This window comes from Oryctolagus cuniculus, chromosome 2 (assembly GCF_051225735.1).
Source record: "Oryctolagus cuniculus isolate XC-2025 breed Fujian yellow rabbit chromosome 2, ASM5122573v1, whole genome shotgun sequence".
In the NCBI taxonomy this organism is placed as follows: Eukaryota; Metazoa; Chordata; class Mammalia; order Lagomorpha; family Leporidae; genus Oryctolagus; species Oryctolagus cuniculus.
The window spans coordinates 94,164,737-94,182,383 of NC_142868.1; the positions used below are offsets into that span (position 1 = coordinate 94,164,737).

The 17,647-nt window shown below is 57.8% G+C and overlaps 1 protein-coding gene across 2 annotated transcripts in view; it reads right to left on the minus strand.

Annotated features, from left to right (window-relative positions):
• Positions 1-1,510: 1,510 nt before the first annotated feature.
• SFRP1 (secreted frizzled related protein 1) overlaps positions 1,511-17,647 on the minus strand; it is a 33,486-nt gene continuing 17,349 nt past the window's right edge. For both annotated transcript variants that reach the window (XM_089327367.1, XM_008273926.5), the window contains exon 3: positions 1,511-4,564. In XM_089327367.1, coding sequence (XP_089183493.1) covers positions 4,242-4,564 — 323 coding nt within the window. In that variant the 3' untranslated portion in view covers positions 1,511-4,241. The remainder of the gene's footprint in view (positions 4,565-17,647) is intronic.

A 17,647-nucleotide genomic window follows, 5' to 3' on the forward strand; every position in this document is an offset into this window, starting at 1 on the left:
CCAGTCTGGCAGTGCGAGGGCAGGCACCCAAACAGGAGGCAGCAGTGCGCTTGGAGAGGACGCAGGATCTGCGTGCGGTCTGCGCTCGGGGACACACACGCTGCCATTAACTACCATGGTGCTCAGGTCCTCTCTAGCTCCTGGCTTCCTGCCACCTCCTCCCACCCCTCCTCCTCCTTCTCTGCAGGAGCCTTGGGGCCTTCCCCAAACCTGGCCCAACACACGGCCTGATTTAACTATCATGGCCAGCTGCCAGCCTCGGGGGCAGGGGTGCTGACCCTATGCCACCCACCCTTGGACACGATGCCCCGGGCCTTCACTCCTTCAGATCGTGGGCCTCCTTGTTAGAGACAGAATTATCCAGATCTCCCTAAGGGTCACGGGAGAGTGAGGCAGCATGCCCCCACCCTCACCCCATGTATGGTTGACAGGGAGTTGGGCCAGACTCCCTGGTGGGTGGGGCCTCTGTGGCTCTGCCCATAACCCGAGTTTCAAACCGTCCAGATGGGGAGCCAATGGAGCATGCAAGTCCCAATTCTGCCATCAAATCCCCGGAATTCCTCAGCCATCGGGCAGTTCCACCAGTTGGTTAACTATGCAGCAAGCCCCAGCCGGTCCAGGGCTGGGGTTTGGAGATGGCTGCAACCCAGGGTCCTAGGAGGAAGCTGGAGACGAAATGCAGCTCCCAGGACCAGTGCTGGGCCTGGCAGATAAGACACGGGTGAAGACGCCCTTGACCTACGTGGGGAGCACCTGGGTTCCACACCCAGCCCTGGCTTCTGGCCCCGGCTTCCTGCTAATGCACCCGACAGGGAGGCAGCGGTGAAGAGAGATCAGGAGTTCCTGGCCCCCAGCTCTGGCTGTTGCAGGCATTTGGGAGTGAACTAGCAGCTGGGAGCCCCGTCTCTTTGGTCTCCCTCGGTCTCTGGGCCTTAATCAGTGTTTTAAATGGTGTCTCTGTGGCTGGGTGTGGTTTGGAGGTAGCAGGAATATTTGCACATTTCTGCCTTGTGCTTGGAGGTGACTTATTAACCAGGGACCTACATCAGTTGAAATCATCCCCCCATAATTGCTTAGAGTTCAAAGTCAGGCAGAAGCACTCCTCAGGCAAGAAGCTGAGAACCTAGCAGGAACCAGCTCGGGCTGGGCGGAGCTTCAACAGGTGTCACTCAGGCATGAGACCCACACAAGGGAGACTCGGGAGCCCCGCATTCCCAAACCCCTGGCCACATCACACCCTAGAGTCTTCACTTGCCAGTCGAAGGGGTGGGCGCGGTCGGAAGTTCTCAGGCAGGTGTAATTCCTCTTGGGGAGCAGATGGTAACGGCCAAGGGGCTGGTGGGGGGAGGGCGGCCCGCGGTGCCCACCAGGCTCTCCTGTGGCCCACCCATGCCCAGACGCCATCTAGAAGCTGCGGAACTCAGATGAGAAGGCACCACAGAGGACACCCGGGACGGAGCTGTGTGGCCACGGGAGGAGGCAGAGGGGAAATAAATCACCACCCACATGGTTGTTGATTAACTGAGTGATTTTAGTCATGTGATACTGATACATGGCAGGAAACAAAAAAAACAACAACAACAACAACAAAAGCATGAGGATAAAATGCACACGTTCGGGAATGGCTATTAACATAAGCGATACCAAGCAGAACATCTGGGGGCGTGCAGTTTAAGAGAAAACACCGCAAATGAGATGGAATGGCAAACCTTTTCACAGTATTCAAAGCTTTCCTAACAAGGTCGGGGCTCCCAAAGGGGAGGGAGGGTGACCGGGAGGGAACCGGACGGAGCGGGCACTCCACCCGCGTCCTGGGCACCCGCAGGAGTCGCCACGGGGGCACTTTGAAAACAGACCGTGCGAGCCCTCCAGCTCTGGGCATGATGAGAAGACCGGATTCGAGGTTCAGGGGTTGGGGTGGCTGTAGCCATACGACTGGTGGACCCGAGTGAGAACGGGCGCTCTGGTCAGAACCTGCCTTGGGGAGCGGTGCTCCGTGTGCTCACCCTCAGACACAAGAGCCAAGGGCCACACGGGCTACTTCAGTAGCGAAATGTCCTTGGAATCCTCACCTCACCTTCTGCCTTCTAAACAGACTACCAGCATCCCCCACAGCCTGAGCCACGTGTTGCAAATCCCAGCGAGCTGTAACAACCTCCGTCCGCGTTTGGAAACCGATGGCGGCGGCGCCAACAAGCCTGCACGCTGGTTCTCTTACATCCTTTGTTGGGAGAAACAGGGGCTCATGGCGCAGCTTTGGGCCCGACGGCAGCCTCCCTTTGGGTCCTGAACTGGCTGACGTGAGACAGAGAGAGCTGGTGTCCCCTCACCCCGGAGACTGCTAGCAGCCTGGACGACCCCTCCCCTAAGGCTCACTCTGGGGAGGGCGGGGCCTGCGGCTGCCCAAGGCACTTTGGCAGAAGGAGCAGGCAGCCCCGGCCCCCTGATCTCTGCACTCACCACCCCCCTCCCTGCCAGCCCGGCCCCAGGCACCTGTGAGACCGATCAGAGAAGAGGAGAAAATGTCTACTTAGCTAATACGTATATACACGCACGCACACACCTGAACCCACAGGCCAACCAGGCATCCCCACCCCCGACGCTGTCTGATCCAAGGTCAAAGAACTAGACAAGGCTGCCAGTGCCTGCGAGCCGGTCACCACATCAGGATGGCCTGAGGGCAGGTGACCGAGCTGCTGTGCTGGTGTTCGGACTGCAGTCTCTGGGAGTGATTGGAAACATCGCCCACGTTCTGTGTGGGCCTGGGGCCGGGCGGGAGGGGGAGCTCCCGGGTGATACCTGGCAGCGCCCCTGCTGTGATCCGTGTCTCGGGGGCAAACGTACTGGGGACGGTCACTGAAGAATCAGGTGACAAACGTTCCTGGTTTGCACCGGCCAAGAGCAGCGAACCTAAGTGAGCTAGTCACCTGCCCCGCCCACTAATCAGGGAGCTCTGGGGAGCATCTTAGGGTACCTGGGGAAGGCTTGGCCTTTGATGCTGTCTCCTCGGATGGGGACTGGTGCCAGCTTTCCCACTGCAGAAATGAGAGAGAGGGAGGGAGAGAGACGGAGAGAGAGGGGGAGGGAGAGAGAGAGAGAGAGAGAGAGAGAGAGAGAGAGAGAGAGAAGGGCAGGAGGCAGGAAATCCCTTTGAGCCGTAGACAGTGGAATTGAAAGGAGTCCATTTCTTCCTGGCAGGAAAGGAAAGCACCCAACCAGGAAGACCCGAGGAGGGAGCAGCACAGCTGACCACACCTGGGTGCCCTCCCTCCCGTTGGGGCCCTGGACACCTTTCAGATGCTGAGTGTCGGCTTTTCCCGGAACCTTGATGAGGAAGTGGGCTTTGGGAGCTGGTGGGAGGGATGCCGAGACACGAGCAAACAGATGAGATAAGACAACGAAGCCGCACACCCAGGCTCACCACCCAGCCTGTCTTTTTGGAAAATCACTCTTCACTGCCTTCTCGGCCTGAGCAGCCCCATCTCCTTCGCCCCTGCCGCCTTTCTCGTCTCCCTGCGCAAGGGCAGGTTCTGGGGTCCCTCCACGGGTCTGAGGCAGGGCCGTGCCTCCTCCACTGTGTCCCCCAGGCCTCTGAGACTGGCTGAGTCAGAGCAGAAGATGGCCATGTGCAGAAAGCTGAGGGCAGAGCAGGTGGGGCCCTCGGCTTCCCCCATTACATCTTGTGCATGTACCTTCTTCCATCCTGCACTCGTGACTACATCCCGCAACGGGGCTCGACTCCTCAGCGTGGGGTGAGTCCCCTTCTGTCCGGAGTGGGCAGACAGGGAAACCGCTCTGGAAGGGAAAGCGACGTGACTTGCCGATAGAATGTTCTAGTCCCAAAGGCACAGATCGGCCAGCAGAGCCACACGCGATTTGTGACGACACCAAGAAAGGCACAGCATTTCGTCTCCGATGCCAGCCCTCGCTCTTTTTTGTGTTTGTCTTCCCCAAACCCCTTTGCGAACTGGCCAAAAAAGAAATTTCTCTTAGGGACTCCATGCGTCTCTGGTTATGCACGGGGACTGCTGTTCCCTTGTGCGGGTCTGAGGGCCTTTCCTAGTCTAAAGGGCACTCACTCGACCTGGACGTGGCTGGACTAGGGGGTGTGAGCCTGGCTACTGTGGGGGCAGGGAGCGAGGAGGCAGCAAGAACAAAGCCAGCTGGGTTTCAGGGCTCAGTGAGAGAACCTCCCACCCCAGCATCCTGGGCCGGCCGCGCCCCAGCCCGCCCCGCGAGCGTCACTTGAAGACCGACTGAAAAGTGGGGCACTCGTGGTTTTTCATGCGCTTCATGAAGTTCTTGAACTCCTTGTTCCTCTTGTCCCACTTGTGAATGGCGGTGAGCAGGTACTGGCTCTTCACCTTGCGGCCCATGATGAGGAAGTGGTGGCTCAGGTTGTCCAGCTGGTGGCAGGGGCAGTCCGCCCCGTTCTTCAGGTACAGGACCAGCTTCTTCAGTTCCTTCTTCTTGATGGGGCCCAGCTTCAGCGGCTTCTTCTTCTTGGGGACGATCTTCTTGTCGCCGTTTTCTTTCTTCACCTCCTTGATTTTCATCCTCAGTGCTAGACAGGAGCGGGACAGGGAGAGGAGACGTTAGGACCCAGAACATCAGCCACAGCCACAGCCCAACCCATGCACCCAGAACCTGAACCACATCACACAACCTGTGTACCCCAGTGTCTCAATTACAACCACAGCCCAACCCGTGTGCCTGGCACCTCAGCCACAACCACAGCCCAACCCATGCACTCAGAACCTCAGCTACCACATCAGCCCAACCTGTGTACCCTGAACCTCAACTACAACCACAGCCCAACCCATGCACCCAGCACCTCAACCACAAAATCAGCCCAACCTGTGCACCTGGCACCTCAACTACAACATCAGCCCAACCTGTGTACCCAGCACCTCAACTACAACATCAGGACAACCTGTGTACCCAGCACCTCAGCTACAACATCAGCCCAACCCATGCACCCAATGTCTCAGCCAGAACTACAGCCTAACCCATGCACCCAGCACCTCAGCTACAACTACAGCCCAACCTGTGCACCCAGCACCTCAGCTACAACCTCAGCCCAACCTGTGCACCCAACTACAACCTCAGCTCAACTCATGCCCCCAGCATCTCAGCTAGAACCACAGCCCAACCTGTGCATCTGGTACCTCAGCTACAACCTCAGCCCAACCGTGCACCCAGCATCTCAGCTACAACTACAGCCCAACCTGTGCACCCAGCATCTCAGCTACAACTACAGCCCAACCTGTGCACCCAGCACCTCAGCTACAACTACAGCCCAACCTGTGTACCCAGCATCTCAGCTACAACCTCAGCACAACCTGTGCACCGAGCATTCTAAGACAACAACCCAACCATGTGGCAGCATGAGAGGGTAAAATGAAAAGGCAAAAATCCAGTGACAGAAGGTACTTCCTGTGTGAAGTCCAAGGCTTTTCCCCAGGGGCGAACCCTGCTCCTGGTCCTGCCCCGAGTTTGTGGTGCTGAGTGCTGTCTCAATCCTTGCTGGAGGCAGCTGTGAGATTCTCTGCTTCCCAAAATCGACTCACACAGGGGGCTTCCACACGCATACGCACAGACAATGCCTGCGATCTCTTCATCACACTTCTCCACCCACGTTTTTGATGCCCCCTTGTATTTGTCTCTTTTTATTGTTTCCTTTTTCAGATTAAAATGAGGTCTATTGATGTTCTGAGTCCAGTATAGGGATTGTGAAATGCTTCAGCTACAGCTAGTGGATGCTTCTAATTTATTATCAGAATTACTTCCCCGGGGGCCAGCGCTGTGCAGCAGTGGGTTAACACCCTGGCCTGAAGCGCCAGCATCCCATATGGGTGCCAGTTCGAGACCCAGCAACTCCACTTCTGATCCAGCTCTCTGCTACGGCCTGGGAAAGCAGTAGAAGATGGCCCAAGTCCTTGGGCCCCTGCACCTACATGGGAGACCTGGAAGAAGCTCCTGGCTTCTGGCTTCGGGTCAGCACAGCTCTGACCATTGCGGCCAATTGGGGAGTGAACCAGTGGATGGAAGACCTCTCTCTCTCTTTCTCTGCCTTTCCTCTCTGTGTAACTCTGCCTTTCAAATAAATAAATAAATATTTGTTAAAAGATTTGAAAGACAGAGTGTCATAGACACTGAGAGACTCTTCCACCCAACAGTTCACTCCCTAAATAGGCCACAGTGGTTCAGGCATGGCCAGACTAAAGCCAGGAGCCTGGAACTCCATCCAGGTCTCCCATGTGGGTGCAGGGGCCAAGCACTTAGGCCATCCTCCGCTGCTTTCCAGGCGCATTAGCAGGGAGCTGGATCAGAAGTGGAGCAGCCAGGACAGGAACTGGTGCCTATACAGGATGTCGGCCTCACAGACGGTGGCTTAATCCATTGCACCACAACCCAGCCCCAAGAAGACTTTATTATTTGCTATTTAGTTGACTGGAGAAGCACAGCCTTGGCTAATCCATGAATAACCAGGAGGAAGCGCTCAGAACAAACCTCTAACGAAAGCATCAACATCAGCCAGTGAAAGACTCTCTCACTGCCTGCTTTTTCTTACAGCGCTCCAGACCCTGGCGCCTCCTTAACTCAGACCCCCAGTTCCACCCTCGGCCTGAGACAGGCCTCACCCCCACCTGGGGCAGAAGAGAGCTGGGCCCTACTGACCAGAAGGCTCCAGGCACCCCGGGATCAGCCCTGGCCCCCAGGCTGGCTCAAGCTGCCCAGCGAGTTCCTTCCTTCAAACTCTTTCCCCTACCCTACGCGTGCACTGGCCCCTGCTTCTGGGTGCACTTGACTCTCCCCTCACATTGCACTGGGGCACGGTGAGGCCAGCAGGTGCACGTGCAGTGAACGCAACACAGCAGAGTCCGCTGCTGGACAGGCACAGCCACGGGTTCCACGTCTATGGTGTACCCAGCTGTTCAGTGGGGGGTCACGATCACACCTGCTCCACTGCACAGCTCATTAAGCGTCTGCTCCCTGCCTGCCCCTTGCAAAACACACACATGGGAGTGGGAGAAAGCACTTGTCACAAGCAGGCCACAGGCAAAGGAGTGAGGACCTCCAAGGGGTAGCCTTGGCTTGTGCACTAAGTCTCAAAGGCTCAGGCCGGGAGTCCTCCCTGCTGTCGGATGGCTACGTCTCTCCTGCAGGGACGCGGGCCCCCACCGACAGCAGCTGGGAGAGCTGCTCCATTGGTGCCTCCCTGGCTGCTGCCCACAGCAGTCCTGTTCAGAAGGCATCGCGGGGCAGGTGTTTAGCCTGGCAGTTTGGGCGCTGGCTAGGATGCCCCCACCCCCTGCTGGAAGGCCCCGATCCAATCCCCAGCTCTGCTGTGCACTCTGAGAGGCAGCAGATGATGGCCCAAGTACTTGGGTCCCTACTACTCATGTGGGAGACCTGGGTTAAATTCCAGGATCCAAGCTTTGGCCTGGCCCTGCTCTGGCCATTGTGGGCATTTGAGGAGTGAACCAGTGGATGGGCGCTCTCCCACTGTCTCTCTCATAAACACACAAAAATAAACTCTGAAAAATGTTCTGAAAACAAGCCACCATCATTCTATTCCGGGTCAGTAGAAGGACTCAGGGTAAGTAAGAACAGCACAAGAGAATTGGGATTAGAACCCACACCTAACCCCAGACACCATGCTCTCTCACCCACACCATGACTCAGTTTAAAAAGACATGGCTGGGACCACGGTGGTGGCATAGCAGGTAAAGCCTCCGCCTGCAACACCAGCATCCCTCATGGGCGCAGGTTCAAGTCCCGGCTGCTCCACTTCCAATCCAGCTCCCTGCTAATGCACCTGGGAAAGCAGAAGATGGCCCAAGTGCTTGGCTCCCTGCACCCACGTGGGAGACCCGGATGAGGCTCTTCGCTCCTGGCTTCAACCCGGCCCAGCTCTGGCTGTTGTGGCCATCTGGGGAGTGAACCAATAGATGGAAGATTCCCTCCCCCATCCTCCTCTCCCTCCCTCTCCCCATCCTCCTCCCCCTCCTCCTCTCCTCCCCTCTCCCCCTCCCCTTCCCTCTTCTCCCCCTCCCTTTCTCTGTCTGTAAGTGTGCCTTTCAAATAAACAAGTGAATCTTTTTTAAAGAAAACATGATCTTGCTTCAGTGGAAATTACTTCACTCTTCTGATTGTGTAGCTTTTAATCACAACTCGAATCACAACTCACTGCTCTTTCCCATGACCGTGTATAAGGAATGCGACGAACATGGATGGGGTGGGGGAGGGAGATCCGGGGAGGGAAAAACGTGTTCTGCATTAGACTCTCTCTTCCTCGCTCTTTCCTGAGCTGGGGAACACTCGCTCTGCCTTTCAAAGCTCTATTTGGGGATGCAGACCCCAGCAAGGCTTGGTCAGGCTGACTTCCCGTGCCTTCAGGATGTGTGTGCAATGCTTCACCCAGGGCCTGTGGAACAGCCTGGCCCAGGAACAGCCTGGAACTGACCACTTTGTTCCTGATTCGCCCTCGGCAAGGGCCAGGACCCCAGTGTTTCCCCCACCATGGGCTGAGTCCGCAGTGCAGCAGCTGGGGCAGGAGCTGCACGGAGCACCAGGTCCTGGCACCCAACTGTGTGACCTCGAATCCTGGCTTCGGAAGTCCCAGGCCGCAGGGTGCTACGTACGGAGTGTACAGGGCATCTGAGCGCCAGCCTGGGGCCACACCCGGCTGACCAGGGGCCCGCTGAGTCCTTTGGAGGCATGAGGGCCCCCCTCCCGCCCCACCACGCTCCCCGCTCCCACTTACCCTGCGGCAGATCCGGAGAAGCTTCCTCTGCCCAGGGCCAAGTGGACATCCATTAGGACATCATCCGGCGACCACACCAAATGATCAATTCAAAAATCAGCCTGATGCAGGTGCACGGAATCCCGAGACCCCCCGCAGCTGCCTTGGCAGGGCCGGCCCGATGCTCCAGGGACTCATCCAGCCCCCAGACTGGCTTCCCCCACCCCAGCTGGGGGTTGAGGGGGACAAAGAGACAGCTCAGCTCCCCACTCTGGCCCTGAACTGAAACAGAAGCCTTTCTTTGAGCAGCAAGGGCGGGCCATTTCTCTCCACTCTGCATCACCACCACCAAGAATTCGGAGACCCGGGATCTCTGACCAATCAGAAACCTGAGGCAGCAACTGGGGGCCGTCTCGGTCTCTCTCAGCAATCTTAAATAATCCCCCACAGTCGACGAGCGTGTTAGTACAGTTTCGCTCCATGACAGCCACCCAAACCTTATTTTTTCTGCTCACAAACGACACTCCTTGGCGCCTCCTGCAAAGCCTTATTTTTGAGGCTGAAATGAGACTACAATGGTGAATCCAAACTGTCTTGGAAACCATCCATTCCTGGGTGCGGGCGCTGTGTGGCGCAGCAGGTTAAGGTACCACCCACAACACAGGCATCCAGCATGGGCGCCCCCTCCCCCCGCCCCCTGGGGAAATACCAGTTCTCAGACACAGGACGAACACAGGCCGCAGACACCCAAAGGAAACAAGAGCCCAGCAGGAAGCAGGTGGCTGGCGGAAGCTGATTTGACCAAAAGGAGAGGTTGAGCAGGCTGCTGGCAGACGGGGACCCCAGGAAGACACAGGTCGAGCCACACCGCAGGACCCAGCCACGCCCCCCGAAGCCCACTGTCCGGGTGCTATCAGGTGTGGGGATTGGTGTGAAGTCCGCACAGTGACGCTCAGATCCACTCCCCCCGCCACAAACCCTTGTGACACCACCAGCGGCAACCGAGACGCCTCTCTGGGGGTGCCCCGGCTGCACGGGCAACAGCTTGGGGAGGGGCCGCAGACATGAGGGTTCTCAGAGCGAGCCCCCCGGGGGTCTCCAACTCCTTTTACCAGCTCTGGTCACAGGGCCCGGTGGTTTCTGCCTACAAAGACAGCAGCTCCAAGGACCAGAGCAGTGAGCCCCCAGCGACTCAAACATGAGCTCCGACAAGCCAGAGTGCTGCCCGAGTACACGGGCTCCCCAGGCCGTGCCTCTCCGCAATTCAAGTGGACACTCGAAGCGTTGGCAGGCTTTCAGGAAAGTCTCCACATATGAATGACAGAAGCCAAACCACATAAAACAAGCAGAAAATACTCACAAATCAGAGATAATAGAGACAGCGCAGGGAACGGAAGAAAACGTTTTAGGGGCCGGCGCTGTGGTGTAGTGGGTAAAGCCCCGGTCTGCAGCACCAGCATCCCATATGGGCACCGGTTCAAGTCCCAGCTGCTCCACTTCTGATCCAGCTCTCTGCTATGGTCTGGGAAAGCAGTGGAAGATGGCCCAAGTTCTTGGGCTCCTGCACCTGTATGGGAGACCCGGAAGAAGCTCCTGGCTCCTGGCTTCAGTTTGGCCCCGAGTTGGCCATTTGGTGGATGAGCCAGTGGATGGAAGATCTTTTTCCCTGTCTTGTTCTCTCTGTCATTCTACCTTTCAAATAAATATATTTTTAATTGAATATTAAAATAAAAGTGTGATATAAAGATACAAGGGCACCTCAAAAAGTTTGTGGGGAACGGAAAGAAAAGTTGATTTAGAAATAATATCTAAACCCATGCATCTGAAAAAGCTTCAAAAAGCTTGTGAAAAAAAATTATGGCTGGGCTTTATTTCTTTGGTACGGAAATAAATTTATCTTTTCATTGCAATTTTCACAAACTTTAAAGTATACTCAGATGAGAAAGACAGTGTGAGAGACCTTTTAACTTCCATAACAGAATGTCGATAAATAATATCTAAGCATCAAAATTAAGACGCCAAGTTACAAGTATCACAAGTTTGCAAGTATCACGAGAAAAAGCCGAAAACATTGAAAATCACTTTTAGTGGGTGGTAGAAATTAGGAGCGGGAAGGCACGGACCAGGGCATTGAAAGTTTTTTGTTAAAGTTCTTTTATTGCTTTCACTCTTTTAAATGATTTATTTATTTATTTACAGAGAGAGAGAGTGAAAGACCGAGAGAGATCTTCCATCTGCTGGTTCACTTCTCCAGTGGGTACAACAGTAGGGGCTGAGCCGGTCAGAAGCCAGGAGCCAGCCAGGAGCTTCTTTCGGGTCCCCCACATGGATGCAGGGGCCCAAGGACTTCAGCCATCTTCTACTGCTTTCCCAGGTGCATTAGCAGGGAACTGGATTAGAAGTGGAGCAGCCAAGACTCAAACTGGTGCCCATATGGGATGCCAGGGCCACAGGTGGCAGCTTTTCCTCAATGACTCTTTCAGAAAGTGTTGGAGTTGGTCCACTGCCAGCCGGCTTCATCCAGCCACTCTGAGCCGGCCAGGGCAGCACATCAGGCCGTGGCCCCTCCTCTGCCTGGGGGCGGGGGTGGGAGGGTGGGGGGAGGAGTCTTTGGGTGATGAGGCCCCCAGAAGTCCAAGACAGGGATCATCTTCCCACTTCCCTCACTCCCTCGAGTGGGCAGGAAGCTCCAGGTCCAGATCCAGCCGTGCAAAGGAGACGGTGACCCTGGCAGCTCCGGGCCCTTGGCTTGGAGAGATGGCGGCCTCTGTCCAGCACTCTCAGAAGCCTGGGCGCCCTGGGGAGCTGGCTGAGTGCTCTCCAACAAAGGCCTGGCAGTGGCCGCTTTACAACCGCTCTGTTCCCAGCAGGAGCCGGTGTTTGGGCATCGTTAACTCACTTAGCAAAGAAAAGCGCTTATGCTTTGTCACAGAAACTCAAGACTCTCTGGAGCACAAAACCACAGACGGCAGGCAGCACACACAGGAGAAAGGCACTCCACAAGCGGGGCGGGAAGCAGCTGGCCCCCTCGCCTACAGAAAGTTACGTGTGCAGAAGACCGCAGCATTGCATCTGCAGCAAATGGTCACACTGACCTTGACCTGCATTCCAAACCCCAGACACGGGCAAAGGAGGAGAGTTTGCAACATTAGGGGCACCTGCCCAGCTCGCTCATGCTTGCCCACTCTCTCTCATGCACACACGCGTGCATACAAACGCACACACCAGCAACATCCATGCCACTCAGGCGGCATCCCGCTAATTGCTTGGTTTCATGGATTGTGTTCAACCCCCACTGACTGAAGCTGATGGTGCGAGATGAACTTTGCAAGCACAGCACGGCCTGCTGGAGTTTGACCGCAGCGGGGCGAAGGCGTGCGTGCGTGGGCGGCTCTGGCAGCCAGCGCCCTGGGTCTCAGAGGAAGGCAGAGAATTGCTGTGGCCAGTCCCCTGCCTTCGCCCCCTCGGCCAGCTGTTCACAACCCCGCAGGAGGCAGTGAGAACAGCAGAATCACTTCCTAAAGTCAATCGCAGCAGAGACTGGAGCTTGGCTTCCAGCTCCGGCAAACCTGCCAAGGCCAACAGCTGCTCCCAGCACGGGCTCCCTGGCCCCCAGCTCCTCTCCATTACCCACCAGTGTTCACCCCAATGGCAGGCTGGAGTGTGCAGTGGTCTCTTGGAAGCAAAAAGATGGGAGGGGAGGAAGGGATTGGGGGTAGGGGTTGAGCTTCTAAAGCCACAGACTGGAGCAGCCCTGAGCCCGCCCCGGATCTGAGATATTTATCTAGAGCTCAGTTCTCAAAGGCTGGCAGTGCAGAGGCTGCTGACTCCACCCCCCCACCCCTCCTCCCCCCAAACCCCCCAAACCCCCCCACCCCCGGCCAGAGAGGTTGTGACTCAGTAGCAACAGGGCCAGGGTAGGCTCAGGAATGTGTACCTCTAACAACTGCCCAAGCAGGCTGATACTGCCTGGCAGCTGGGGACCACAGGTGGGCGTGGCTTGGTATGGCTGTATCTCCCCACCTCACCCCCGCCCCCGCAAGCCTCCCCGGACTCTCCTGGCTGACCCTGGCTGACCGATGGCTTTGCATGAAAATCCCCTATTGGGTCCCTGTGGCTCATGGTGGGAGACCCAGGCCAGCAGCAGCCGGTGTCCTGGGAGGCCCTTCTGATGCCCCGGACAGGCTGTTTGGCAGGCTGGGGTCAGAGAAGATTCTCAGCCAGTTCCCTCCCTCTCAAGGACACACTGGGCATAAAAGCATGCAGGGTAGGGAGCACAAATGCCCCTGCCCATATCCTGCACTGGATCCACCGCCCAGGCTCTCCCCAGGGCAGCAGCAGCAGCAACAGCAGGGTGGGGGTCACAGCCACACCCTCAGGATCCTCGCACGCATTTGCAGTCCTGACCCTACCTCCACACCTGGACTTACTCTGCAGCCCTTCTGGGGCCTGAGACCAATAAAGCCTCACGGGGCACGCCACTGCCAGCTGGAATCCAATGTCCATCACACAGATGGAGCACTCACACCCGGCCTCCTTGGGAAGCCACGTCTTAGAAAGAAGCAAGCGTGGGATACACTCCCTGTGGCGGGGGGTTGCCAAGGAGACCCTCCTAGAGTCGGGTGGACCACAAGGGAAGTCCTGGGAGTCACCAAGCGGACAGCACAGGTGTGCAGCCCACACCCAGAGGCACCTGCGCAGGCCCCAGCCCCCCACTCCACCACTCCCAAGACAGGTGCAGGCTGGGGGATATTTTCCAGCTCCTGGCTCCACACTCACAGCTTCTCTGTTAATGCATCATGAACCTCTCCATCTGCACGGCTTCTCTTCCTACTGAGAGCACACGAAGTCCCAGCGTTGGGCCGGGTGTGGGGGGCATGGCGGCGGGTCTCACAGGACAGTCCCATGAGCCCCCATCTCCCCCAGCAGGTGCACCCATCACAGATGCGTGCAGCTGGCCCTCGGAGCTCCCTGTCCCACCCTGAGCCCCTTTCCCTCCTCATGCAGTGCGCCTACCTCTCATTCCTGGGCTTCTCCCTGGTGCAACACATGAGGGGTCCCTTCCCTACTGTCCTCTCCAGCGCCCTGGGGGGCTCACCACACCACACCCCTGCAGCCTCAGCAAGCGAGTCTCACCATGCTACAAAGCCGGAGACCCCACAGGGATCTGCCAGAGGGACCCCCACTTTCTCAATGGGGCACGGCCAGGTGGAAGAAGGACAATGAATTTCACTCCCACTGAGCTCTGTGAGGCACCAACAAAGGCCCACATGACGCATGCACCGGTGGCAGGCACTGGGTAACACATCTGTAGATACACACGCCCATCGGCCACAGAGTGTGGGGTCTGGAGACCACCCTTCCCATGCCACACGCGCCGTGGAACACTGTGACTCCTATATGCACAGGGTCCAGGGGAACCCACCACGGGCAGCTCCCTGGGAAACATCCAACCTTCCCGATCCAAGCTCCCTTCTTGGGCCTGCTGCCTGCTCTGTGGTGCTAATCTTCGCTGGCTGTGACCCCCACCAAGGGCCCCTCAGGAAGACACCTATTTAACCTGTTGGTAACAAATACACAGCTGTCAGAGGGCCTGTATCTGTCTCAAGAGCTTAAAATGAACGGCAGGGGCAATCCCAGAGCGCTGGAGCCCCTCACGGCACACAGTGTCAGGTGCACAGAGGGGGGTCCCCGGTACAGCCTGGCTCCCACCTGGGCATCTGTCCATCACTATTGCCCAGCTTGGGGGCACGGCAGATACCACCTTGTCCCGACTACTGGGACACAGGTATCTCATGGCTGCATCCCCAAAGCAACACCCCAGTCTCCAGCTAAACAGCAGTAGAGACACTGGCTAAGTGCAGAGCGGTTCTCGGCTCCCAGCAGCAGCTGACCACAGCAGCATCCTGGGGTCACCACTCGGGACCATACGTGCTTCCCTCATTGGCCACCAGCGGCGTGGCCACGTGCTGGCTGTGTGAACAGCAGAGAGCTCACCACCCCGCCCCGGGAGATCACCAGCCCCTGCCCACACTGGCCCAGGCTGCCCCTGGGACCCCCACCACTGAGGCCCTGCCCCATTTCACCCTCACGACTAGGTTAAGCAGGCACTACCACCTCCCAAGCTTTTACAACTGCTGGATCTAGGCATGTCTCCCCGAGACAGCAGCTAGCAAGAGACAGAGGCAGGATTCAATCTGAGACCTGGGATAAGCTCAACACTGCTCCTTTAAAAAAAAAAAAAAAAAAAAAAAAAAAAAAAAGTATGCACTTGGAACCTCAGAGTAGGACCATTTGGAAACAGGGCCTTTTGCAGATAGAATCAATTAAATTATGGTGGGGTCCAGACCAGCGTTGTGCTGTGGAGAGCTAAGCTGCAGCACCAGCATCCGAGATCTGAGCGCCAGCCTGAGTCCTGGCTGCTCTGCTTCCAATCCAGCTCCCTGCTAATGCGCCCGGGGAAAACATGAGATCGCCCAAGTGCTTGGGCCCCTGCACCCGCGTGGGAGACCCAGATGAGGCTCCTGGCTCCTGGCTTCAATCTGGCCCAGCCCTGACCAGGGAAACAGCGGGTGAGGGCTCAAGTAGGTGACTCCCTGCCACCCACGCAGGAGACCTGGATGGAGTTCCTGGCTCCTGGCTTCAGTTAGGGCTCCAGCGGGTCACGGCCGACATCCGGGGAGTAAACCAGCAGATGGGAGATGTCTCTCTGTGTGGAGTGCTTCTTCCCCTCGCCCCTGTCTCTCTCCCTCTCTCTCTCTCTCTCTCTGTGTGTGTGTAGACATCTGGATCCACTTCCCCCTCGTTTCTCAAGATGCTCTCTACAAACGGTCTCCTTCCCCTATCATCCCACTCCCAGGGGCGAGACTCCAGACTCCGGCTCTCGCAAAGGGAAGCACCACTTGGTGTTCCAGACCCCAGTTCTCGCAAAGGGAAGCACCACTTGGTGTAGACGCTGGCCTGGGGTAACGTTCCCTCCCCACCCTAGTCCTCCCTTTCCTCCTAGTAAGGAGAACTCAGGATCTTTATGCGCAGAACATGAGGATACAGTCACATCTTTGCTACACAAAGCAATAGTCCTCTCCTCCCCTCCCCCTCCCTGTCCTCTTGCCTTCTCCCCCCTCCCCTTTTCCTTCTCCTCCCCCCCCCTTCTCCCCCTCCTTCTCCACGCTGCCCTGCAAAGCTCACAGACCCTCCCTTTGAGATCGGATGGGGACACTCCTCGTTAAGACGACAGTAGGCACCAGACTGCTGTTCTCAGCCATCGCCAAGATTTACCCAAAGACACCCGGGAGGCCTCGCAGAGGCACCTCGCTCAATCAGTAGCTGAGCCAGTCCAATATGACTTTTTGTAGAAGTTTAAAAAAAAAAAGGGCCATTCCTCTGATTCGCTTGTGTGTGCCGATGCACTCAGCGAACACGCAGAGTGGACTGGAGCTCGCTCCCCGGCTCCACCAGCGCCCTGCCACCCACACGGCGTCCTGTGTGCACGTGCTAGGAGCAGGTGGGCAGCCTCCTCCCTGCCCGCCACCTGTGGCCGACTGACCGGCTCCGCGTGCGCAGAAGGGTCTCCTGGCGAAGACGGTCAATGAGTGCAGGCACACCCAGAGGCACTGAGCATGGACCTGGAGCTGCAGGAGAGACCAGGAGGAGCCTGGCCCCGTGCCCCGGTGCAGAGGCAGGACCGACAGCCAGGAGCCCGTGGCCAACTCCCCAAATGTTGCTTTCTCTGCTTGCAGAGGGGACAGTGTCAGAGGGTGACCCCCGGGCTCCCCCCACGCCACCCCGCCTGCCCTTCTGCGCCCTCCTAACTCCAGTGCCAGAACACAACACCAACCCTGCAGAAAACCACGCCCCACCTGCAGCCCAGGCCCTGGGTCGGCACAGCCTCCCTGCCTGTCCATTGCTGAGCGCCCCTTGCCCGGGGCCTGGCCCTGGGAGTCCCTGGCCACCTCTCCTTTGTGAGCATTGCGGGCTCAAACCCTGCAGCAGGAAGGCCCAGGGGGAAACCAGGGACCCCTCGTGGCGGCCTCAGAAGCTGCCCCTCCTGTGCCAGGGTTGTGGGGGTGGAGCACTTGCAAGCTGAGCCTTCCTCTGCCCAGGTTTTGCATCCAAAGGAACCCGGAAGGCAAGAGGACGGGGTGGGGGGGAAGGCAGAGTTTGCAGCAGGGCCAGGCTAGACACCTCCCTCCACCCTACCCCCCAAAGAGCAGGGACAGTGGGCGGGCGTAGGGTTGGGGGTGGGGTGCAGCGGGAGGCAAAGGAAGGCGGCGCCTGGTGCTTTCCTCCGCCTGCCTGCTTCGGGGGGCCCTGGGCCATCACTCAAAGGCAGGAAACCTGCCAGAGGATACATTAAGTCTGCAAGAAAGGCCGGCGCAGGGCCAAGCGCTGTCACTCACCGAGGAGAGCCAACACAGTCTATTGATTCCACCCAGGGCAGCTTCTCTCCCCCCACCACTCGCACACAACTGTGCAGGCAGAATGGGGTGGGGGTTGGGGGAGCTTTTGCCCAGCGGAGGGAGCTGGGAGCAGGGCAGGGGAGGGGGGCCTGGATCCAGGTTCCCCTGGGGCCCCTCCTGGCTGTGGTCACCAGTGCTCCAAGGCCTCTGGTTTTCATTGCCAGGTAACCACATCTGCAGGGTGAGGCTCCTGCATGGCCAGGGGACCCCACTCTGCCCTGCTGTCCTGTGTGTGTGTGTGTGTGTGTGTGTGTGTGTGTGTGTGGCAGGGCTGCTTCCCCCGTGGAGTCTCCGGTTCGTACTCACTCCCCTTGTGAGGCCACAGAGATGGCTGGGGTGGGCCAGGTGGGCCTGCATTGTCAGAACCCCTAGGACTCCTTCCCTTCGGCACCACCATCAACGCTGCAGACTCCGTGTATCCCTCAGGTGCTCCCCCTGC